This window comes from Cyprinus carpio, chromosome A7 (genome assembly GCF_018340385.1).
Source record: "Cyprinus carpio isolate SPL01 chromosome A7, ASM1834038v1, whole genome shotgun sequence".
In the NCBI taxonomy this organism is placed as follows: domain Eukaryota; kingdom Metazoa; phylum Chordata; class Actinopteri; order Cypriniformes; family Cyprinidae; genus Cyprinus; species Cyprinus carpio.
The window spans coordinates 1,591,595-1,617,118 of NC_056578.1; the positions used below are offsets into that span (position 1 = coordinate 1,591,595).

Below are 25,524 nucleotides of genomic sequence, written 5' to 3' on the forward strand. Positions count from 1 at the left end.
TACTGGTGTGCAGTGTGTTTTTGGTGGTGAGTTTTAAGAATGGTTTCTCGAAAGTATTCAAAACGAGTCCGGACCGATTTTCTTCTCACATTCCAGTAACTTTATCTCTGAAAGGGAAAGAAAAGCTGCTGTGGAATTGGATAAGGCCTTTGAAAACAGACTGAAGCATGAAAATTGATATCTGTCAATATTGTTGTGTTTATTAGTGTGAAAAGTAATAGTTTTTAGCATTTCAGAAGCATTTTATATATAAAGTTGAGTGCAGGAATGCAGTTTGTATTGAACTTTTTTTGGTGTATGGATATGTTATATTTTTTCTTAAAAGGCTAAAGTGATGGCATCATTTGAGGATTTATTGATCTTTTTGAACTGATGTGTTTTCAGGAAAAGAGTCATAAATGTTAGATCAGGGCAAGCCGTTGCATGGTTTTTACATCCTGTAATTTTATACAGTGAATTAATTACTATTTCTGTTGGCCAAAAGCACACTTTATATGTTACCTTTTAGATTTTTGCTCTTTCAATTATCACATTTTGCGTAATGTGTGAAGCTGCTGTTTATATTTTGCTGAGAAGTCTGTGACAGCTTAACCCATTATAGGAATAGTTTGTTAAATGCATTGTATTATTATTAATATTATTTTATTTTTTCCCCTAGTAAATGTTCAAAAGCTTTTTTTAGTCACAAAGCATGTGTCAGTACAGAAATTGAAATTAAACCAGATAAAAATTATAACCATATATATAGTTTAAATTGTTCCTAAAATTATTTAAATGTAAGCAAATAATACAAACCTGATGTTGTTAACAGCATAAATATACAAATAGCAAAACTGACTGATGTCAAATCTCAGACATTTCAGAAGTATAGTTAAACTCATATGCACAAACAAATACAATTTAAATAAAATTTCCAAAAGTGAGGTCATTCCTACATTTTTTCCCCATTGATCTCAGTAAGTTAATGTGGTTCTTATGACTAGTGTATTCTGTTTGTGTGTGTGTGTGTGTGTGTGTGTGTGTGTGTGAGAGAGAGAGAGAGTGTGAGAGAGCGAGAGTTAGTGTATGTGTGTGCGTGTGTGAGAGAGAGAGAGTTGGTGTGAGTGTGTGTGAGAGAGAGTGTATGTGAGTTAGTGATTGAGTGTGTGTGGGAGAGAGAGAGAGTGTGTGTGTGTGTGAGAGAGAGAGAGAGTGTGAGAGAGCGAGAGTTAGTGTATGTGTGTGCATGTGTGTTTGTGGGTGTGTGAGAGAGTATGTGTGTGAGAGAGCGAGAGTTAGTGTATGTGTGTGCATGTGTGTTTGTGGGTGTGTGAGAGAGTATGTGTGTGAGAGAGAGAGTGAGTTAGTGTATGTGTGTGCATGTGTGTTTGTGTGAGTGTGTGAGAGAGTATGTGTGTGAGAGAGTGAGTTAGTGTATGTGTGTGCGTGTGAGTGAGTTAGTGTGTGTGTGTGTGTGTGTGAGAGAGAGAGAGAGCGAGAGTTAGTGTATGTGTGCGCGTGTGTGAGAGAAAGTGTATGTGTGTGAGTGTGTGAGAGAGTGTGTGTGAGAGAGAGTGAGTTAGTGTATGTGTGTGCGTGTGTGTGTGAGAGAAAGTGTGTGTGTGTGTGTGAGAGAGCGAGAGTTAGTGTATGTGTGTGCATGTGTGTTTGAGTGTGTGAGAGTATGTGTGTGAGAGAGAGTGAGTTAGTGTATGTGTGTGCGTGTGAGTGTGTTAGTGTGTGTGTGTGTGTGTGTGTGTGAGAGAGAGAGAGAGTGTGAGAGAGCGAGAGTTAGTGTATGTGTGTGCATGTGTGTTTGAGTGTGAGAGTATGTGTGTGAAAGAGAGTGAGTTAGTGTATGTGTGTGCGTGTGAGTGAGTTGTGTTAGTGTGTGTGTGTGTGTGTGTGTGTGTGTGTGTGAGAGAGAGAGAGAGAGAGTGTGAGAGAGCGAGAGTTAGTGTATGTGTGTGCGTGTGTGAGAGAGAGAGTTGGTGTGAGTGTGTGTGAGAGAGAGTGTATGTGAGTTAGTGATTGAGTGTGTGTGTGTGAGAGAGAGAGAGTGTGAGAGAGCGAGAGTTAGTGTATGTGTGTGCATGTGTGTGTTTTGTGAGTGTGTGAGAGAGTGTGTGTGAGAGGAGAGAGAGTTAGTGTATGTGTGTGCGTGTGTGTGTGTGAGTGTGTGAGAGAGTATGTGTGTGAGAGAGTGAGTTAGTGTGTGCGTGTGAGTGAGTTAGTGTGTGTGTGTGTGAGAGAGAGAGAGAGCGAGAGTTAGTGTATGTGTGTGCATGTGTGTTTGTGGGGGTGTGAGAGAGAGTATGTGTGTGAGAGAGAGTGAGAGTGTATGGTGTGCGTGGTGTTTGTGAGTGTGTGTGTGTGTGTGTGTGTGCGTGTGAGTGAGTGGGAGTGTGTGAGTTAGTGTATGTGTGTGCGTGTGAGTGAGTTAGTGTGTGTGTGTGTGTGTGTGTGTGTGTGTGTGAGAGAGAGACAGAGCGAAGAGTGAGTTAGTGTATGTGTGTGCGTGTAAGTGAGTTAGTGTGTGAGAGAGTATGTGTGTGAGAGAGAGTGAGTTAGTGTATGTGTGTACGTGTGAGTGAGTTGTTTTTTTTTTTTTTTTTTTTTTGTGGAGAGAGAGAGAGTGTGAGAGAGCGAGAGTTAGTGTATGTGTGTGCATGTGTTTGAGTGTGTGAGAGTATGTGTGTGAGAGAGTGAGTTAGTGTATGTGTGTGCGAGTGAGTTAGTGTGTGTGTGTGTTTGTGAGTGAGTTTGTGTGTGTGTGTGTGTGTGTGTGTGTGTGAGAGAGAGAGAGAGCGAGAGTTAGTGTATGTGTGTGCATGTGTGTTTGAGTGTGTGTGAGAGTATGTGTGTGAGAGAGAGTGAGTTAGTGTATGTGTGTGTGTGTGTGAGTGAGTTAGTGTGTGTGTGTGTGTGTGTGTTTGTGAGTGTGTGAGAGAGTATGTGTGTGAGAGAGAGTGAGTTAGTGTATGTGTGTGCATGTGTGTTTGAGTGTGTGAGAGTATGTGTGTGAGAGAGAGTGAGTTAGTGTATGTGTGTGCGTGTGTGTGTGAGAGTTAGTGTGTGTGTGTGTGTTTGTGAGTGTGTGAGAGAGTATGTGTGTGAGAGAGAGTGAGTTAGTGTATGTGTGTGCGTGTGAGTGAGTTAGTGTGTGTGTGAGAGAGAGAGAGTGTGAGAGAGCGAGAGTTAGTGTATGTGTGCGCGTGTGTGAGAGAAAGTGTATGTGTGTGAGTGTGTGAGAGAGTGTGTGTGAGAGAGAGTGAGTTAGTGTATGTGTGTGTGTGTGTGTGAGTTAGTGTGTGTGTGTGTGTGTGTTTGTGAGTGTGTGAGAGAGTATGTGTGTGAGAGAGAGTGAGTTAGTGTATGTGTGTGCGTGTGTGAGAGAAAGTGTGTGTGTGTGTGTTTGTACACGTTTTTCTATACTGGTGGAGACTTAAACCTTAATACACACCAACTCATGGGGGCTAAATTGAGGTCTCCGTGGGTACAAAAGCTAATAAATCATACAGAATGAGTTTTTTTTTTTTTTTTTTTTTTTTTTTGAGATTGTAAGAATGCACAAAGTTTCCTGTAAGGGGTAGGGTTAGGTGTAGGGCGATAGAAGATACAGTTTGTACAGAATAAAAACCATTACACCTACAGAGAGTCCCCAGGATAGTGTACCATAGTGTGTGTGAGTGAGAGAGAGAGGGTGTGAGTGAGAGTGTGTGTGTGTGTGTTTGAGTGAGGTGTGTGTGTGTGTGTGTTTGAGTTGAGTTGGTGTGTGTGTGTTACAGTGAGAGTGTGTGAGTGTTTTGAGTTGGTGTGTGTGTGTTACAGTGAGAGAGAGTGTGTGTGTGTGTGTTACAGAGAGAGTGTGTGAGTGTGTGTGTGTGTGAAGGCGGAGCAGGAACGTGGGGGAGGTCGGGTGAGTCGGGCGTCCATTCGGGGCGTGTATCAGCTCAGGTTTGAATGGAGACGGAAATATGTGAGTTTCTGTGAGGAGAAAAAAAAAAAAAAAACTAGAAAAAAGAAAACCACGGGCTCGAAGTAGAGCCGCAGGCCAGAGAACACTTCACATCCACTGATCCGAAGAGATTCAACAAGAAGAGGAGGACTGACTCACCTGCAAACTGTGAGTTTATGAAGAAAACACGACTTCTTCTGTGTATCGTGAGGATTATTGTTCTGGAGAAGAGATACAGGCGAGTGAAAGACTGCTGCGTGTATCATTGGCGGGATGCAGAGAGTATCAATTATACTTCCGTTTTAAATCATTTTCTCATTAATTTATCATTTGGATCGGTTTCTATTATATTCAGTCTAGTGTTGCATGATTGGTTTACAGTAAAACAGCTGGCCGTGAATCTATGGTGGACTTTGCTTTTAAATGCGCGGTGAAGGAACCTCAAGGATCCACTTTCATTGTGTTTTTGGGGCTTTTGAAGGAAGGTCTGCTGGAGCGGGTTTGTTTCACACTCTTCTTTGTGTTCAGAGATCCGCACATTCAGCCGTTTGGAAGAAAAGGTACAGCCAGTTACAGCCTACGACGTTTTATGCGTTGAATCTCTTTTTGTATCCACAATTAATGGTTTGAAACTGAAAGGAAGTGTTGGTTTTTCTGTTTGGATGAGGCTCAATACAGTGATATTTAGCGTAATGATTCATTTTAGTGAATCGATTCGTTTCAGAAACCGCTTCGTTCGAATTTCCTCCCAGGAGTCTTCTTGCGTTTGATTTTGTAAGTTTTGGGGTTTATCTATAGTTAACTCTTTTAATTGTGTTATTTTAACACGTGTTTATGTTTATGACTCCAGCACTCCACCTATCTCGCAGTCGAGCGATTTACGAATGTGGAACGAATCGGTTCGTCTGAACGATCACTTTGAATCTGTTCAATAGAACGATTCGTTGGCCAGTCAGGCATCGCTAATGATAATTATTCACTGGATGCTGTTACACTTAATAACAGTTAGTAATATAAATAAAATTTATAAGACATTCATACAATCACTACATATAACTTTTGAGAATTTTTTTTGTTTTGTTTTTAAACGTTAGCGTTTTCCTCGAAACTAAAGTAATTGCATAGTTTTTCCATCTGAGCTTAGTGATTTCAACATTGTAGAACAAACTCGCACGTTTTAAAAGTGATTTGTTTATATTTTGCTCTCTAAAGCGTAGCGAGACCTCAATAATATGTGCTCGCTCTACTTAATATTTTATTGCGGGTTTTGTTGTAAGTAGTTTTTATTATTCACGTGCAGAACGTAGACAAAGTCGACATATTTGTTGTTTTTAGTTCTGTTTGGTTACGTTGTATTGAGGTTACTGTGTCACATCGAGTGTGGTCGCATGAAGGCCCGAAAGCCTCGGACTCTCGTAGGCGCGGGACGCGAGGGTGTGCGCATGTCACGTGGCGGTGATTGACGCCGCCAGGCCGAGGCTGTGAGTCCCGCGCGGTGCGATGAGCTCAGATGTCTCCTGTGCCGTCTCCCAGGAGACTGTAACCCGAGCACGGCATTGAAACACTCGGTGGACGCTCATTTATAAACAATTACACATTCACAATATACTTTCCATTCTTCATAAACGAAAGTACAGTGCAGGTGATTTTTTTTAAGGCTTCATTTGGTGCCTGTAATGTGTCTCGTGACACATGAACGTGTGTTTGTTCAACTGTGTTATTGTTTAAATAGGTCAGATGAGACCAGGAATAATGGGTAACTGTATATTCAGGCCTAATCCACACCTGGGACCTGTGTGTTAGTTCATAAATCACAGCTGCCACGCCTCGCCTCACCTCCACACACATTACTGCAGCTGCCGAACACATCCGCACCGAATACCAGATCAGCTTCTGCATCTTTACAGTAAAACGGCAGTGTCGAGTTGTCCTGGATTCATATAGTTAGAAGCAATCTTGTAGGATGTGGATGCCTGGATTTAAACGATGCCTCCTGTGGCTCTATCAGATGTTTGTGCACAGCAGATCTTTAACAGACATACGTGTGCAGAGCTGGGAAAGCCCGTTTTCTTTTCTAGAACTGGAATATTGTCCATCGTATTAGTTATTTGGCATACACTGATTCATATATATTTCAGTGTCAGGTTGTTTTGCTCATCACGTCTGTATCTGAAGAGTTTACGAGCGGTTCCCACACAAACACAGGTGCGTCCCAGGTGTCTTAAAGTTGCAGACAGATTTGGCTGGCGATGAGGTTCATCGTCTATTATTAGTGTAACAATGAATGAATCACAGATCAGGCAGAACTTGGCCAACTTGGATCAGTTGCGAAATCTTTCGTAAAATCGCCCATTGCATGGATTCTTCTTGAAATTACTAGATTCTGCTTGCAAAATTTAATTAAACAACAGTAAATGTGACCAACCTTTACGGCCTGCTCACACCAAGGAGGATAACTATAACGATAAAGCCACAGAGAATCACTTTCTGAATGATTTTTTGCAGATAATGAATGATAAAAACATTGCCACCCAGTCAGAGTCAGTCCTGCTGTAACGAACTCGAGATATTTAAGGCATCAGACGAGCATGCACTTAGAATAGACGGACGATATCTGATAATTTGTGCAGTTTAATGATTCTCATTCAACTTTATGATTCTATGAGTGCTCTGGAGGAAGTGTCACCCAATAATTGACATATTTTCCATATTTTCCAAAACGTGAATAGTTTGTAGGTTTCAGGATTGCATTGTTGAGAGAAAAAAACAACAACAACAGAAGTCAGATTTTATGAAATGTTATGCTATTTCAGATCCCCTCACTTCACAAAATCCTTTCAATTTAATGGTACAAGGAAAAAAAATTAAAGTGGCATTCCTTAATATCAACACTTACGATAAATGCCAAGTCTGAACGCAATATATGAATGAATTTACTGAATTAACCGCCGTTAACCAAACTGATTTCTGTGAGCAGTGCAAGAGCTGATATGTTGTGTGTGCGCGCTACTTGATGCTAATGAGCTTTGGGATATAAGTTAAAGCATGTCTGAGATGATTAAAAGCCTGGCTTGTGGTCTAAACAACATGATGGTATTCCAGAAAATGTATAATGAATTCCTGCAGCGCTTGATTCACGGTTGGGTTGAGCCTCTCACGGTCTCCTCAGACTGATGGGTGACACATGTTCTGAATCTGTCCCGGACACGTGGTGTCTTCTCAGCTCTGTCCACACACACACACACACACACACACACGAGAAACGCGTCTGTCTGTGTCCGTCTCACATGAGTCCTGTTAGCACACAGAAGTGTGAGCGTTAAGAGAAAAATAGACGGCAGAGTGCTGGCCCCTGTTTAGAGAATCAGACTGAGCCGTTGGTTGATGAAAATAATGCAAAAATAAACATTTGTTATTTCTTCACACTAGTTTGTGTTTCATACGTTCATATATACGGTGGACGTGTAAAGGTCACCCCCCCTCCTCCCGACCCATCACACATTCATCCCCATAGCAACAGCCAAGCTCAGTTGCCGTGGAGATGACAGGCGATGGCTGGGGAATGTGTGTGTGTGTGTGTGAGAGAGCGTAATGGGGTTTTTATGGAGATGCTGAAGTCCTTGTGCAGGACGCTCCGCTGAGATTAGAGTCTTTTTCTTTTTTTTAATGTTCTTAAAGTGTTTCAGAAGTTCTGTTCAGCACGACAGCAGTCTCTAAAGTGATTTCAGACTGATGGGGAATGCTGATAATGTGTGTGTGTGAGCTGTTCCAACACAATGGCCATCGTTCATTCACACGAGAAGAACCGATGTTGAGTGTTGTGAGTAATTGTATGAGACAATTACGTGAGAATGATTTAAATACAATTTCCGCAGCCTGTGTTTCACCAGTGCAGCCCGGTGTTTTTACATGGAGGTCAAGTGTTGGGTTTGGGCTTTGAATATGAATGTAACTTAGGACTGCGTTGTGTTGAAGATGTACTCTCCTGTTGTGTTGGTGAGTTTGACCTATGCTTGATTTTCAAACTGCTCGAAATACTGGTTGAACTATTCATTTCTTCTAGATATTTGGTGATTATTTCTCAATTAGGGTCATGAACGTGCATGCAAAGTTTCAACACATAGATGTGTTTTGGAAAGGCTGTGCAAAAATGGCAGATTTTGTATTGGGGTTACATCGAGCGCGATTGGTTTGCATGCAGTTTCGCAAAAACCAGTGCTTTAGAAAACACTGACGAGTCAGGTGAACCAAGCAGCCAACTTTAACTGTAGCTTCACAAAGACACTCATTCGTCCAAGAAAAGTTTGCTATTTCTTTGTCATTTTGAGTTTGAACTATGCAATTAGTCAAAAACTAAATCTGTTGTGCTTGTCAAATGGTTTTGGATCTCAAACACTAGTCAACTGAAAAGAAGTGTCTGAAATGAATTCTAACCTTTATGAGGATTTGAGAAACAGAGGAAGTACAAATAGCAATGAATACTGACATAATGTACTGGTTATTTGCACTTCGGTGTAGATTTTTGGCTAATTACATGGAAACCAGTTTGGATAAATTCGACCCAAAAAGTCTCAGTACTCAGTTTTTGAATATAACAGGAAGGTTAAATCATGTGATGCTTTAAGTGTGTAAAATCAATTTAGATTATATTTGAGTTCTTCCTCTGACGCCTGCAGGTTACATATAATTTTTTTTGAAGCTGTTGTGATATGCATATCGCAATTTTGTACATTTGTGCTATTTTGAATATTGAATTTAATACTCCTGAACCGAGCGGGTGTTTGGGGTTTGAAATGAACCCGTGTGAGATGTTCAAGCGTTCAGTGTTGTCCTCACAGGTCCGTCCTCTCCTCTCCGTCAGCCTCCAAGATAGATTCTCTCAGGAGTAAGGTGGAACTGCTGAAGCTGCCCTTGACTCTGTCGTCCAAATCCATCTCGGAGCGCAAGACTCGGCTGGGCGGAGCCACAGAGCGCTCCAGGGGCGGAGCTGGGGCCCACAAACCCCGCCCACCGGCCCCAGACATGGACAACGAGTCGCAGTACTCGGGCTACTCCTACAAGTCTTCACATTCACGCAGCTCTCGCAAACACAGGTACACGCAGATCACGTACTCAAACTGTTCCTGCTCATTCAGTCCTGTTCCCGAGATCCGCTTACCTGCAGAGTTCAGTCTGTCTAAAACTGCTGCCTGCAGTTATAGATATTTTTTTTTTCAATAATAAATTTAGTTAGTGAGTGAGTGTTTATTTTTGTTTTGATTTTTTTTTTATGTATGTATGTTTGTATGTAATTAATTTCTGTGGTTTTCAGCATCATTACTCCATTCTTCAGTGTCACATGATCCTTCAGAAATCATAATAATATGCCGTTTTGCACATTTCTGATTATCAGTGATGAATACAGTTGTGCTGCTTCATATTTTTGTGGAAACGGTGATGCATTTTATTTTTTCAGGATTCTTTAATGAACAGAAAGTTTAAAAGACTAGCATTTACTCTTTTAAATTTTTGTAAAGTAATGAATGTCTTACTTTCAGACTTCAAAAAAAAAAGCCCAGACGTTTGTGTAGTATTTTAAATGTGGCTTGGGTGTAAAGTGTGTGTGTTTTGTGGCTCGTGTGCGTCAGGGACCGGAGAGACAGGCATCGCTCGAAGAGCAGAGACAGCAGCAGCAGAGCAGACAAGTCTGTGACCATCCAGGCCCCCGGAGAGCCGCTGCTGGACGCCGAGAGCACACGCGGAGATGACCGGGTCAGTACACACTGCACTCTGACCCTGTGTTCGGAAATCATTCCACTTACTGTGGACATGACGGAGACGTTCAGGACACATCGGATAGTTCTTTTCTTTGGCGTTCGACCAGCCGTAGAGATTTGATCAGAGATGTTTATGTCTATTCCCTTTTATTATTTATTATTGTTATAGCTCTGTAAAGCACTTCGGTCAGTATGTTGTTGTTTTTAATGGTGCTGTTCATAGATATAGTGGACACTGTGTGATGAATGTCACTGAACACAAATATTGTTTCCTGAAATAGACTGCGTTTACTTTATGCTTGAGAATAACATGTTTGGAAGGAAATGACTGAATGAACAGTGAGGACTTGTGTGACACCGAAATCAGTATAAAGTACAACAAAAGTGCCATAACATCAGTCCACGTGACCAGTGATGTTAATAATGGTTATATACTATTTTCATTTGGCTTTTATTTTTGTATTTTGAGTTCTATTTATCTTTTATTATCATTACAGTTTTAGTTAGTAATATTAGTATTTCAACTTTCCTTGGGAACTGACTGAAATATATACTTTTTCCTTTATTTTTCTTAATTTATTTGTTTTACCGATGTTATCTGATTTAGTAATTTTAATAAAATAATTCCAGCTTAAACCTATTTTGGTTAGTTGCCAGGGTTACAGTTTAATTATTTTTTAAGTTAAAGTTTTTCATCTAATGTTTATTTTATTGCATGCAGCCCTTTCAAATATCATTCATTTTATTTATATTTTTATTTATATATATATATATATATATATATATATATATATATATATATACTATATATATATATATATATATATATATATATATATATATATATATATATATATATATATATATAATATTTATTATTATTTTTAGTGGACGTTGCAGTCATTTTATATCCTTTTGCCATTTTTGTGTACTTTATTTATTTATTTATTTATTTATTTATTTATTTATTTTCTATTTAGCTGTTTTATTAATTTTAGTAATTTAACTTAAAAAATTAACTGAAATAAGTTTGTTTCTCGTATAATTTATTTCAGCTTTATTCAGTAATCAGACGTTATTAGTAATGGTTTTAATCCACGAAAGCAGCGCTGCAGGTGTCTTCTGTCATCACTCTGTCTGTCTGTCTCTCTCTCTCTCTCTCTCTCTCTCTCTCTCTCTCTCTCTCTCTCTCTCTGTCCTCTCTCTCTCTCTCTCTCACTTCTATCTCTCTCTCTCTCTCTCTCTCTCTCTCTCTCTCTCTCTCTCTCTCTCTCTCTCTCTCAGGATGATAACTGGGGCGAGACCACCACCGTCGTGACCGGGACGTCCGAGCACAGCGTGTCTAATGAGGACCTGACGCGAGCGTCTAAGGAGCTGGAGGACTCGTCGCCGCTGGAGTGTCGTCGTTTCGCGGGGCCGGTGTTGAGCGGTGTTCTGGGTCTGTTCGCGCTCCTGACGCCGCTGGCCTTCCTGCTGCTGCCGCAGCTGCTGTGGCGTGACTCTCTGGAGCCCTGCGGGACCCCCTGCGAGGGCCTGTACGTCTCGCTGGCCTTCAAGCTGCTGGTGCTGCTCATCTCGTCCTGGGCTCTGTTCCTGCGGCCGCCCCGCGCCACGCTCTGCCGCGCTTTCTTCGTCTTCCGCTGCCTCCTGATGGCGCTGGTCTTCCTCTTCGTGGCCTCGTACTGGCTCTTCTACGGCGTGCGGGTGCTGGAGCCCCGAGAGCGTGACTACAGGGGCATCGTGGGATACGCCGTCTCTCTGGTGGACGCGCTGCTGTTCATCCAGTATCTGGCGCTCGTGCTGCTGGAGGTCAGGCACCTCAGACCCGCCTTCTGCCTCAAAGTGGTCCGCACCACCGACGGAGCCAGCCGCTTCTACAGCGTGGGCCACCTCAGGTCAGTCACCAAACTTGTTACGAGGGACGATTGCTGTAGCCATCCTTAAAAATAATGCACGTTATGTTTACGGCAGCTGATGATCTAGGCGCTCTGATGTGTAACAGTGATGAACAATCCCCATTAAGTTGCTAATGTGTTTGGATACAGATGCGCTTAGGGTCTGATGTTTTAAAAAATATGTTTAAAATTGGATGCAAAAAATCAGATATGATGTGTATTTGCCATTTTCACACATGCAACAAGCCAAAATCTTCTGTTGTTAATTAATCATGCATCCCTGGAATAAAGCAGTAAGTAATGTGATGACTGATGTTGTGTGTGTGTGTGTGTGGTCAGTATCCAGCGAGCAGCGGTGTGGGTTCTGGATCACTACTACACTGATTTCCCCGTCTACAACCCTGCTTTACTCAACCTGCCCAAGTCCATCCTGTCCAAGAAGATGTCTGGGTTCAAGGTGTACTCGCTGGGAGAAGGTACAGCTCATCTCTCCATGTCACAGCCTTGTCTGTCATCCTGGCTTGGTTTCCTCTTCACAGCAGTTCGGCTGGAGAGTGAGTGAGAGATGTGTGTTTATTTGCATTGTTTTCATCTCCAGAGAACAGCACCAATAACTCGACGGGTCAGTCTCGGGCGATGATCGCCGCCGCCGCCCGCAGACGGGACAACTCTCACAACGAATACTACTACGAGGAGGCCGAGATGGACCGCAGGGTCAGGAAGCGCAAGGCCAGGTCAGAGTCCTGAAGAAAAACGCTCCAAAAGAAATAGATCCTGGGTGAATCTCACAAACCAAGAACAGCGAACAATTACTGTTACATTAATAACAGTCTGATGAATATATGAAACTCACTATATTAAAAAAATATTAGGTATGCATGTTAAGTTTTTTCGTTTCATTTTTATTTGTATTTATTCATGAATTGCTTTTGGTTTGTTTATATATATATATATATAGATATATATATATATAATATATATATATCTATATATATATATATATATATATATATATATAACAGATTTTAAACATATCAAAAATAGTTAAAATTAGCCTTTTTTCAATGTTATTGTATTTTTTTATTAAATATATATTTTATTTAAGTTTAATTCATTATTTAATATCAATATAATCATTACATTTATTCCTACTGTCCTCATTTTCATTAAATCACAAACACATTTTACATGAACAACTGATCCATTCTGTTTAAAAAAAATATGTTTAATGTTTTTTGTTGTTGTTTTTGTGTGTTGTATTTGACCAAGTAAGCTTTTGTGTATATGGGTAAATAATGCATAACATTTTTTTTTTTTTTTATTAATTAATTTATTTTTTATGTGTTATGAAAATAATCAATGCAGAAAATTTTACGTATGCATTTTTATTTGTTTTATTATTTTGAATGATTTCATTTGTATTTATTTTATTTTATTTATTATTTAATATTTATTATATTATTTTAATGTTTTTTTATTATTATTATTAGTATTATTTGGAGTGAATGAATTGTGAACTGCACATGTTTCTATGAAGTTCGTCTGATGTTCCTGATTTTATTTTATTTAATATTTATATTATTTTAATGTTTTATTATTATTATTATTATTATTATTATTATTATTATTATTATTATTATTATTATTATTATTATTATTATTATTATTTGGAGTGAATTGTGGCCTGCACATGTTTCTCTGAACTGCGTCTGAAGTTCCTGACTCTGTTCTGTGCAGATCATTTGCTCATAGTTGTGTTTCCTCCTCCAGGCTGGTGGTGGCGGTAGAGGAGGCGTTCACTCACATCAAAAGGCTTCAGGACGATGAGGCAGCGTCGTCACCCAAGCACCCGCGTGAGGTGATGGACCCTCGAGAGGCGGCCCAGGCCATCTTCGCCCCCATGGCTCGAGCCATGCAGAAGTACCTGCGCACCACGCGCCAGCAGCCCTACCACAGCATGGAGAGCATCATCGCTCACCTGCAGTTCTGCATCACTCACAACATGACGCCCAAGGTCTGCAAACACACCCGGACACTACTGTAACTCACCGTTTCTGCTGTGTGTGTGTGTGTGTGCAGAGTGCAATACTCATTAAACTACCCATCACATACTACACCTGCACCATATTAACAGACCTTATATCCCACAGTGCAGGGTCAAGAATGAACAAGAAGTAACATCATTATGATTTATCTCTTTCTTGACTCTGAAGATTTTTTTGGCACAAAATTGGATTAAAATGAGTAGATATGCTGAATTAAATGTGCAGTGTAGTGAGGTCATGAGACTCAAAACATTGAATTCAAATTTGAATACACTATTCAGCATTGCATAGGGAATAGTTTTATTTGATTGACATTTTTTAAATTCTTTTTGACAGATTCTTTTAGTTTTTAGCAAAATAACAAAAAAAGTTTTTAAATATCAAAATAAATAGTTAAAATAAGCATTTTTTTGTTATTGTATTTATTTTTTTATATAAATGTTCTTAAATAAATAAATATATATATATATATATATATAATTCATTATTTAATATCAATATAATCATTAAATTTCTCCATACAAACAAATTTTACCTTCATGGACAACTGATCTTCTGTTAACAATTTTTTTTTTCTTTCTTTCTTTTTATACCAAGTAAGCTTTTGTGTATATGGGTAAATAATGCATAACATTTGCAAAGTGTTTTTTTTTTTTTCTTTTAAGAAAGTTATTTTTAATGGTATTAACTTGAAAATTAATTAATATGTATTTATTAATTATTTTTAATTAATATTGTAATATTTATTTGTTACAATATTTATAAATTTAAATATATATATATATATATATATATATATAATATATATATATTATATATATTATATATATATATATATATATATAGAATATATATATATATATATATATATATATATACATTAGTTTAATCTTATATATTGTAATAATTTAATTATTTTAACCTTCTTTTCATTAAATCACAAACAAAACATTCGGGCCTTTTCTTTAATTGTGTTCATATCTAAATGGGTAGATGATGCATAATTTGGCCAAAGACCTTTTGTAATTTCTGTATCCTTCTACTGGTCAATATTTGACTTTTTTTTCACCGTTTTTAATCCACTTTGTCCATCACTAGTTCATTATAAATGTGAAAGAATCATTTTTAAAACATTTCAACAAGAAATCCAGTGTAAAGTCCATTTAAAGTACTTTTAAGCAGAGCATAGCATGCAAATAAACAAGCGTGTAACTTCAGGAACACAAATGCAATCTCTCTGTCTGTTGTTCAGGCGTTTCTGGAGCGCTACCTGGCCCCGGGCCCCACCATGCAGTACCAGCGAGAGAACGGCAGCAGGGGGCGCCAGTGGACTCTGGTGAGCGAGGAGCCCGTGACCTCAGCACTGCGGCAGGGACTGGTGTTCTCCCTCCGCCGCCTCGATTTCGCTCTGGTCGTCACGGTGACGCCCCTCCCCTTCCTCAACCTGGGGGAGGAGTTCATCGACCCCAAGAGCCACAAGTTCGTGATGCGGCTCCAGTCAGAGACCTCTGTGTGAGAGAATGACAAGAGACTCAAGGACACAACCACTCGCTTTTTGTCTTTTAGATATCACAGTTTGTCTGTCTTACACTACTTTGATCTAGAGACTGTCTGGATGAGTCTGGACTCACTGACTCTTTCAGCTGTGAATATAACAGGTGTCACGATCACACATCAGTGCTGCACAGTACGGATGATTTACCAGCAGTGCCAGGTGTCAGGGGAACACTACACCCACATTAAAACCCGTCAAACAATCACTCCGAAGTGATGCAGACACTACAAGACTGTAGCGGAGCCATCAAGTGCTTTACTTTATGATTGTCAGTCCAAAAAAAAAAGCACAAGAGAAGCATGTTTGTGACTCGAGCTCTGTATCTGTCGTGAATGTTTTTAAGATGTCGTACGTATGGCGTTTGCAGTACTTTATTCTTTATTCTAATGAATCGAGGGGCCTTTTATATCATCCTGTACACCAGCAAACTCACAGGTTTTTGTTTGTTTGTTTGTTTTTGTAGTGTTTGGTTTGTGAGTCTGTCATACATGACCAATCAAATGTGACCTTTACAGAAAATGCAAAAAACATGAATGCGTGCCGAATGTGGTGACTGTGCCTCAGTGCACACACACACAGCTGGCCGATCTCAGTCAGATTTCTGGCCGGTTTAAGGACAATGAATCTACCAGCTTTGGGTCCGCCTTCACTTCTTGTACATAACTCATTCTTCTTCTACACAAGAGGGATTTGAAATGATGTGGGTGTTTATGGTTATCAGAACTGAGCGTTTCATCTTCAGGCCTGATGCATGCATGTAGGCGATGCAGTTTTATACTTTGTTTTTTTTACTTTTTATCATTTTTGTATGGAAGCTAATCTTTTAACATTTTCCCTTAAGAAATGGTTTGTTGTAAAGAGATTTGTAGATTTTTGGTTATTGTGTGAAGATCTTTTTTTGGCATCTGATAATTTTAGAACTAAAAATGTTGCAGCTTTTTTTTGTAATAAATGATCAACTCGACTCAACTTTTGAAGAGTTTGGCTCAGTTTTTTTGTACCCCAATTTCCAAAGACCTGCTCAAATAAAAATAGATTTTTTTAAAAGTGTTTTTTGTTGGTTATTAATTAATAAATATTTTTTTTTTAATAGTTTTTTTTTATCTTATTAAATAATTGAGAGCTTGGCATATAGTCATTATAAAAAAGCCATTTGTGAAAGTTGTTGGAAGTTGAGGTTGAATTAAAGGGATAGTTCACCAAAAATGAAAATCTGATATTTATCTGCTTACCCCCAGGGCACCCAAGATGTAGGTGACTTTGTTTCTTCAGTAGAACACAAATTATGATTTTTTTTTTTTTACTTCCGCCGTTGCAGTCTCTCAGTCTACAATGCATGTCAATGGTCACAGAATCTATGAGAGAGGAAAAAAAAAAAAAAAAAAAAAATAACATACACAAACAAAACCAGATTAAACCCTGCGGCTCGTGACGATACATTGATGTGTAAAGACACAAAACGATCGGTCTGTGCAAGAAACTGAACAGTATTTATATCATTTTTTTACCTCTGATTCATGCAGGTCTGACCTGTTAGAACTCTTGGGGTGAATGCATATCTGTATATATGTGCATGTGTGTGTGTGTATGTAAAAGTTCTTGTATGTAGGCCTGGAGCGTTGCTACTCCTGGCATCAAATCTAAGTGCCTCAGTCCGCAGGATTGTGATAGCGATACAACAGCAAGTTGCCCTGGAGACAGCCTTGATCAGGTCCCAGACAGAGTCAACAATCAGCAAGTGTCTGTGGAGTGGTGGGAGGAACGCAAGAGCGTCTCGCTGCAGTGCTCTTCTGGAGGAGTTGTTGTTGTTCCAACAGCGGCCTTGGCTGAGGCCAGTGCTGGTAGACGGGAGCCGAAAGCAGATAAGATTGGGATTGTTTGGTCTTGGGGGGAGTAGCTGTATTCCAATTTACACGGTTACTCTCTTAGTCCATTCTGGTCTCCAAATCGATCCATTTGCTTTTGCAAAGCCGTGAGCTTCTCTGTGATGGTATCCATATTGTGGTTAATAGTCTCAGTGCTGACTGCTCTGCCCACTGCTCCAATCACGACGGGCAGCACTGTGAGGTTTGGACAGCTGAATTCCTCGATAAACCAGGACAAAGCCTAATCCAATCAGCAGAAGACCTGTTATCATGGTTCTGAATAGGTAGATATCTTCAATGTCCTCCATGGAAAGAGCCGCCAGACACACGACCCGCCACCTCTCCCACGCGTCCATCGTGTAGCCAGCTGAGAACGTTCCTGCAGGACAGTCAGGCTCCCCCGAACCCAAGCTTCTCGTCGAGAAGATGGTGTCTATTGCGTTGAGAGACCAGTTGATAAAATCCATGATTTCAGTTTGGAGAGCAGCGCAGAGAGAGTCTCTTAAAGTATAAGACAACAGACGAGACGAGAGGAGCAAAGCAGGGAAGGCAAGGGGGAGGAGAGGGAGAGAAAATGTGACCGCCTTCGTTGAGAGCCAAGGAAGAATCTATATATATATATATATATTTAATTGGATAATGGTACAAAACTTGGTTTTAACACACGAACATGATTCAAAAAGGTTAAATGGTAGTGGAAGTGTTTGGTACTGCACCGAAACGATCTTTGTTTTTTTTTTTTTTTTTTTTTTGTGATCTCAACCTCAAATTTGGTACTTTAAATTTTTGAGATTTTGCTTTAGATTTTTTAAGGATTTAATAGTAAAACATGTATTTAATATAAAATCGGAAATTGTAATTTATTTATTTATTTATTTTTAATTTCACTTATTGAAATATAAGAAATATATATTTTTTAGCACCACTTGAGGAGCCCAAGACAGGTTAAAGCTTGTTTTAAATGATGCTAAGTCATATTTTTTTATGACTATAATTTTTTAATTTATTTTTATCTTTTGCATTTATGGTTGAGCCATCTTATTTTAACACTGGTTTTATTTGAAGTCATATTGAGTCCAACAGTTTATACAAAAAACAAAACAAAAGGAAAACTCATAAAAGTCTCTGTATTGCAATTCTTCAGATGTCAGGTTATGTGTGAGAAACTTCATGTTCAAACAAGCCATTGTTCACTAAACATCTTCCACTCTGCCACAAATATTTTTTGCTCTGAATTCAAAAACGGTTCCTCAAATCAGAGTCACACTGAACTTCTATGACATCCATCATTATTTACGACTGGCCAAGTGACATGTGACTACAGAAAAGGGGAAGATTTCTAGAGAACAGCTCATTGTATAAGTAGGACATTTACAGTAACTGTATGTAAAATAGCAGCAAAGATTCTGCAAAACACTTTGTGTTCAACAGGTTTGGAACAAAATTGGGGGGATTCCTTCATAATTTCAATAAAAACAGATTAGCATTTATGTGATGGATAAAGTTCAAGCTGTAGTTTCACGCAGGAGTGGGCGACTGTCGGGTAAATATAACATGGGTGATGTGGTAATAATGAGGAAGTGTCTCCTGTCTGAGGGGATGTTCACGCTGCCTTTTATAACTTTGCAGAATATGCTAGAGTCATGACTGACGTACCAACGCTGTGGTGGCCATCACATATATTGGGAAGATCTCTTTATTTGCTTCCCTAGGAGTGTTTGTTCGAAAATACCAACGCTTCATCTGTGCTTTTTCTTGTGCTTTCCACAACTCGTGAAAAGCTTATCACAAGATACAATGGGAGGAAATGCATGTTTAACTTCACTTCTCATTTTCTTCAAGTGAAGTGTGTGTAGCATGACTCTGAAGGAGTCAGTTGACCGTTTCTTTTTTTGTTGGGGATAAGTAGTGCCTCAATCAGGGGAAAGTGGCTTCAAGGACCTCGTTGATTTACGCCGACAAGCCAACGAGCAATGAGTCTATGTGTAGCTGTGCTGCTTTGTGTTGTGTGCATCCATCAAGGTGAGTTTACCAGAATTCACTCTTAATCATGCAGTTTGTTGAGCTGATGTTATAGAGTTTGGTATGGGCAAGATTATCGGAGAATTTTTGAGAAGAGAAGAAACGGTCTTATCAGTGAGAAACAGAAAGTTAACCTAAATTCTGCCACATTGAAAACGGGGTATTTCCCTTTCCTGTGAAGCGAAAGAAATATTTCCTCTCACATGTTGGGGTGTTCATGCAAATCAATGGATCTGTGTTTAATTTTGCAGTATGTGGCAGCGAGGATATATATATTACTGGTTACAGTGGCCAATCAGTCGTACTGAAATCTGGAGCGGACAGTTCATGGAAACTCACTAGAGTTCAGTGGTCCATTTATAAGAACACAACATTTATTGCAAGTCTAAAGGACAGCGAAGTGATTATATACAAGTTCTGGAGATACCAGGGTCGACTTAAGCTCGACACCAGTACGGGAGATTTAACAATCAGTAATGTGACCATAGACGACAGCATGATATATAACGTGGCTTTGCTCGCATCAGACTACACACGGAAACAAGTTAAAGTTCATCTCACAGTTCAAGGTAAGCAGTCTTCAGTATAGTCAGCAATCTGCTAAAGTCTTGCTCAGTGACTGTCTGATTAATTGAAATAACGTCCTGCAGAGCCTCTCCAGAAACCAGTCATCAAGAAGACGCTTCTTTCCCTCAATGACAGCCAGTGCTACGTTGCCCTTGAGTGCACGGCATCTGGCCAAAAGGTCAATTTGTCCTGGACGCCTGATGGCGAGTTCAACGGATCGTATATTTCAGGAATGCCAAACTCTGTCAACTCTTCGTTGGTTCTTTTCGCATCAATTAATGGCAAAATAAAGGTGACGTTCAACTGCACTGCCTCCAGTGTTCAACAAACAGAGACCAGGCAGATGACAGTGCGATGTTCAGGTGGGTCTTCGCTCTTTTTAGGATGCTGTACACTACACATTAACTTCCACTTCCAAACACAAGCCGGACTCCAATCATTCAGTCCACTTAAACTTCAACTTTGAATGCAAACTCAAATTCAACTACCTCATTTTTAAATCCATTGCCCACATTTCAACCAATCCATAGAACCATGTTCCCAGTCTACATTTCACTAATCCATCAAGCTCAAAGTATATTTTAGTTTACGCTAAAAGCACTCGTACATCTCGGAGACGTCTATTTAACATCTGCATTTACAGCTTTCACGTAAGTGTTTGCTCATCCGTGATACGTCTATAAGACGTTTCCTATCAGATGTCAAATAGACGTTTATAAGATGTCTTTAAGATGTTTATGATTTAGGATGAATGTAAAACTGACATCTTAAAGGCGTCTGTCAGATGTTTGTACACAGCAGATGCTTTCCAGTTGAAGCGATCTTTAACAGATGTCTGGCAGACGTATGTGTGCTATCTGGTTAGATTTTCAACCGCTTGTACTCTTGTTGTGTTCAAGTTCTTCTGGGAAGTTTGTATTTACAAGTTAATGCCATAAAAGTTGCAATTGCCATGTCAGGCACGTTCAAAAAAAAATAAAATAAAAATAAAAAATAATTGCCACTAGATGGTGGGGCAGAATATAGTCAAATGATAATTTAAGAAATTAATTGATGAAAAATGCAACTAGAATTGCCTGTGACAGACTGTTACAGTGTCTTTTGTAACTGGTAGTGAGCTGTTACTCTGTTAAATCCTGTAGCAGGACAGTCGTTAACAAAAAGCCACATTTGTGTCACGGTGTCTGGGTTTTACACTGGATAAATTAATAAAGCAGAGTAGTGACACATAACCTGGCAAGTATCTTCATTCACCAACTTGCAACACAGACCGCCTTGCTGAAACACACGTAAGTGTTAGATGCGGAATGGATAAAAATAACCCAAAAAATAAGAGGACTTGACTAAACCCATTAATAGCATGTTTGAGTCATGCTCTTATGATTTATTTCCTCTTTCAGTGTTGTGAATAATAAATGTGTATTATTTTAATTTGCTTGTTACACAGTGGAGCCTAACTTATTGTAATAATTATTTGACATAGCCTACTTTTACTCTCAGAATTATTCCTTGGCATCCTCGCGTACTAAACTGCATTTTTTGTTTAATTGTTTGCGTGCTGGAGGTACGCTAGTTCGTCGTGTGCAGAGTGATGTTAACATTTAAGCTAGCTGCTGGTGAGAGAAAATGGCACTATCAAAAAGTCTAAAGAGGAACGCTGACAGCAAAAATAGGGCATACAAAGAAGAATAGAAAGACAGCTATGCATTCATCCTACTTAGTTTTGTGATTGTTTTATCTGCAACAAAGTTGTCGCTGTTCGCAAAGAATATAATATTAGGCACAGCGAATTAAAAGCTTTTCAAATTAAAAGATTCATCTCAAAATTAAAACATTGCTGCAAAAAAGTTACCATACTTTTATTTTGAAATCACTAAGGCGAAGTGATTGTGATGTCATGACAGATTTATTTCAGAACCAGCCGCTATCAAACTAATCTGAGTGCGTGCGTGGGCCAGACATTATTGCCAGCGGGCCAGTTTTGGGCTACGGGCCGCATGTTGCCGACCACTGGCTTAAGAGTTATATTTTTATGTTTTAAGCTTATTTTATTGTAATATTGTATTGTAAAATGTGTCCTATCATAATTATACAATATTTTGTACATGCAACTTTGTTTTATTGTAAATGAAGAAAAAAATATCAAATTTTATTAATTTTAACAAATTTACCAACACAATTTCCCAACTCGGGGCTTAAAGAAATTTGCGAGTATCCCACTCGTAATTACGACTTTGTGCGTTCAACACATAAATACGATCTATCCGACATGACTTTTCAACTTTTTCAACTTTTCTGAAATGGATGGAAGTGGATATGTGTCTTCCATCTTTTATTTTTTTTTTTTACAAAATCACATACTTCCTACTATATAGTAGGCGAAAAACAGTATGTGACAAAAGAAGTATGTCCGAATTCACAGTACTCATAAAAGAGCAGGCAGGAGGTACCCGGATGACATACTACAGCCGGACACTTTAAAGGGGTCATATGATGCTTTTTTTAAAGATCATTGTTTCGTGTATTTGGAGTAACAGAATATGTTGACATGCTTTAATGTTCAAAAAACACATTATTTTTCAAATACTGTACATTATTGTATGTCCTCTATGCCCCGCCTCTCTCAAAAGCGTCGTTTTCTACAAAGTCCCTCTTTCAGACAAGCGCAGTCTGCTCTGATTGGCCAACTGACCAACTGTGCATTGTGATTGGCCGAACACCACAAGCACTCGTCGGAAATGTAACGCCCCTTTCCATAATCACGAGCTTCATCTTTCAAAAAAATGTAAAGACAGTTAATAATGTTCTTAGTTTCACCATCAGCTCAAGCCCGAAAGAGGAACAGAGTCGCGTGACAGAAACAGTGATGAAGCTCCTATGTGTTTGCATACACAACCCACGGACGGTTAAGACAGCTGACTCTCTACATGCACGCACACACACACAACAAAACTCTGCATTTGAACAGTCAATAGCAGATACTTTTATAACAAAACCTACTTACAGTAGCTGATTGAGAAGCGGCAGATTGTTGTAGCAAAGTCAGAATTACCTCCTCTCCTAGGTTCACGAAACGGTCATCCATAAAATGCGTTGCTGTTCTGTTGTCAGTAATCTTAAAGATTCCTAAATGCATCTACTTTCAGAAGGCCAAATAAAGTGCTTTTGCCTAGATACACACAGCATCTCCCTGACATGACTGCTTCAACACTAACTGTGTTACTGAAACCACGCCTTCTTTCTTTGCGTGAACATTTGTGCGGCATTACGCAAATCTTCCCACATCGTGACGTAGAGATGTGGGGCGTGTTTAAACGAGCCGTTTCAGGAGGGCGTGGCAGAGTCTTAATTTTTATAAAGAATATCTCTTTGGATTTGAGACTTTAGTCTTTGCAACTTCACAGATCTTCTTCATGCACCAAGAGCTTGTAACACTCCAAAGAGAAAGGAAAAATTGAAATTGCATCATATGACCCCTTTAATAGAGAGGACATGAATAAACTTTGGGCGTGAGGTGTGAAAATGTAAACAGTGAAAATAATGAATGCAAAAGAAAGCGGTGACTTTGAGCTTAAAACACATAAAACCTAGTGGCTTTATGTGTTCTTCAAGCTTTTTTTCTTTTTTGGTAAAATGAACTAAAAAGTAACTGAGACCAGTTGGAAGGTGTATTATCAAACTTTGAAGTGTCACTAATACCTTTTTTTTTTCTTTTTTTTTCTTTTTAAATACGTTTTAAATTTGACTTCATAAAACCTGCAGAAACTGTGATCACAGGAAAAGGTCCTTCACTGACTACAGAGACAGTGTTCGTGACAGAAGCAGCCTGTAACTTGACCGCACTGGACACTTGTGACACATGCATGTATATGAAGAGTTGTTTGATGGTTCTCTCTCTCTTTTTTTTTCTAGAGGAGAAACTGAAGTGTGAAGTCTGCACCATTTTCTGTTCATGCGTTCCGTCTGTGATGTTGAGTATTGTGTTTACAGCTGCAGTCGTTTTGGTTTTAGCATATGCTTTTAAAAGAAAAGGTACAAACATATCCTGTAATCACCTTTACAATACAACTTTTACATGACTCATGTTGTGTTTATGAACTGTTATTGATGTTTTCTAGACACAATTATTGCTGCCTGCCCTGAAGGCCTCCTCAAGTTTTCTAGAATATATACTATCACACCACAGACAGCAGAGATATAAAGGACTCAGTTCACCGCAGTACTTATCCTGGATATTTGTTTTTTTGAAGCACCACCAGTTTCAGCCCAGGCTCCCGTGGTGTTCAAAGGAAAGGAGACGCGGCGTAAGAAAAAGAAAACTTTGTTTGCAACCGTTACCTTATGGAAAGGAACATATGATGTTATTTTTGACAGTCTTTTCGCTACGTTTGACTTTTTCTCTTCTTGAAGTAGTTTCATGTTAAAGCAAATAATGTGCGGAGGATGTGACTGTTGGTTTGACCTCATTGTATTCGGTCTATGAAATGTGTCATCAGTCATCTGATGGTTTCTGGTACTTTAGTCACCTTTTTCAAAGATACAAAAAAAAAAAACATCTTCTAAATCCATCTAAAGGCTTGTGCTCCTTCAGTCTGAACGGACATGATGCTTCTGGTACTAATGGCCTTTAAATCTTGACTCAGCACGGCAGCTTTTTTATTAAAAAAATTGTCTACCTTCTTTGTTTAAAAAATGTGTGTAAAATATTTTTTTCTGTGTGATTTCTGGGTTGTTGCTATGATGAACTGTAGCAGTCACGGTATTCTGAGTCATGACACTTCTGTCTCTGTGTTGTCAATGGGAAGTGGTCAACTTATGGTGACATGACCTCTATTTCAGCAGAATTATATGAGTAAATACTTCAGAAATGGGTTGCGTTAGACATTCCAATGAATCATTTTCACACTTGTCTATACTGCCCAGTGACTTTCCCTTCAGAATTATTTCAAAGTTTTATTGACGTGTTTTCCTTTGGCTCATTCACAGAAGGAACAAAAGAAGACAAATCAGAACAATATAATTAAACAAAGAAAATACAAGGGAATATCGGAGTAACATATATTGTATATATAAAGGCTTCGGTTCTGTGTGTGTTCTGAGGAGGGCCCCGTGTCTCACCTGGTTGCCTGTTGACGGCAAAAAGTTGCCCCGTGTATCATCACCTTTAGCTTAGCATTTGTTGTTGAATCATAGCAAGTAAATAGCCTTAAACAGTTTGTGCATTTATAACATGACAATTTGTCCAAATGACAGACAAACCTAAGTGCTCACAAAGATCCAAAAAACTTTATAACCTTTAAGTTTAAGAAAATGTAATGCAATGGACTTACTGTCTCAGATGTTTCTGTTCTAATGATGGACAAATCACACAGATGTCTGACATTCGCTGGTCAAAAACTTTAAAATCCACTTTCGCTTGACTTGATACAATGTTAATAAAATAATGGCACATGCAAGAATCTGACCATATATAAAGCCACAATATTAAAGGGTTAGTTCACCCAAATATTAAAATTCTGTCATTAATGACTCACCCTCATGTCGTTCCAAACCCGCGAGACCTCCGTTCATCTTCGGAACACAGTTTAAGATATTTTAGATTTAGTCCGAGAGCTTTCAGTCCCTCCATTGAAAATGTATGTACGGTATACTGTCCACGTCCAGAAAGGTAATAAAAGCATCATCAAAGTAGTCCATGTGACATCAGAGGGTCCGTTAGAATTTATTGAAGCATCGAAAATACATTTTGTTCCAAAAATAATAAAAATTATGACTTGATTTTTAATTCCGCTTTTTCTTTCTTTTCCCGGGTCTGTTGTGAGCGCGTTCACAACACTGCAGTGACGCCGCTGACGTACGACGCTGCTGATTATTAATATTAG

At 39.1% G+C, this 25,524-nt stretch overlaps 2 protein-coding genes across 5 annotated transcripts; both read left to right on the plus strand.

Moving 5' to 3' along the window:
- Window positions 1-3,897: 3,897 nt before the first annotated feature.
- On the plus strand, window positions 3,898-16,228 carry LOC109075745 (vang-like protein 2). 4 transcript variants are annotated; one of them, XM_042759285.1, is made up of 8 exons: window positions 3,898-4,105; window positions 8,776-9,030; window positions 9,565-9,688; window positions 10,978-11,588; window positions 11,928-12,064; window positions 12,187-12,322; window positions 13,359-13,602; window positions 14,886-16,228. In XM_042759285.1, the coding sequence occupies exons 2-8, from the start codon at window positions 8,960-8,962 to the stop codon at window positions 15,147-15,149; spliced, it is 1,587 nt and encodes a 528-aa protein (XP_042615219.1). In that variant the 5' UTR covers window positions 3,898-4,105; window positions 8,776-8,959; the 3' UTR covers window positions 15,150-16,228. The 4 variants fall into 4 exon arrangements, with proteins under 4 accessions (XP_042615219.1, XP_042615220.1, XP_042615217.1 ...); XM_042759286.1 differs by having other exon boundaries at window positions 8,799-9,030; XM_042759283.1 differs by lacking the exon at window positions 3,898-4,105 and adding an exon at window positions 4,168-4,497.
- A 2,111-nt stretch (window positions 16,229-18,339) lies between these two features.
- On the plus strand, window positions 18,340-24,335 carry LOC109075747. Its single transcript, XM_019091598.2, has 5 exons — window positions 18,340-19,075; window positions 19,327-19,644; window positions 19,726-20,004; window positions 23,555-23,674; window positions 23,761-24,335. Exons 1-5 carry the CDS (start codon window positions 19,027-19,029, stop codon window positions 23,841-23,843), a joined length of 849 nt encoding a protein of 282 aa, XP_018947143.1. The 5' UTR covers window positions 18,340-19,026; the 3' UTR covers window positions 23,844-24,335.
- Window positions 24,336-25,524: the final 1,189 nt, after the last annotated feature.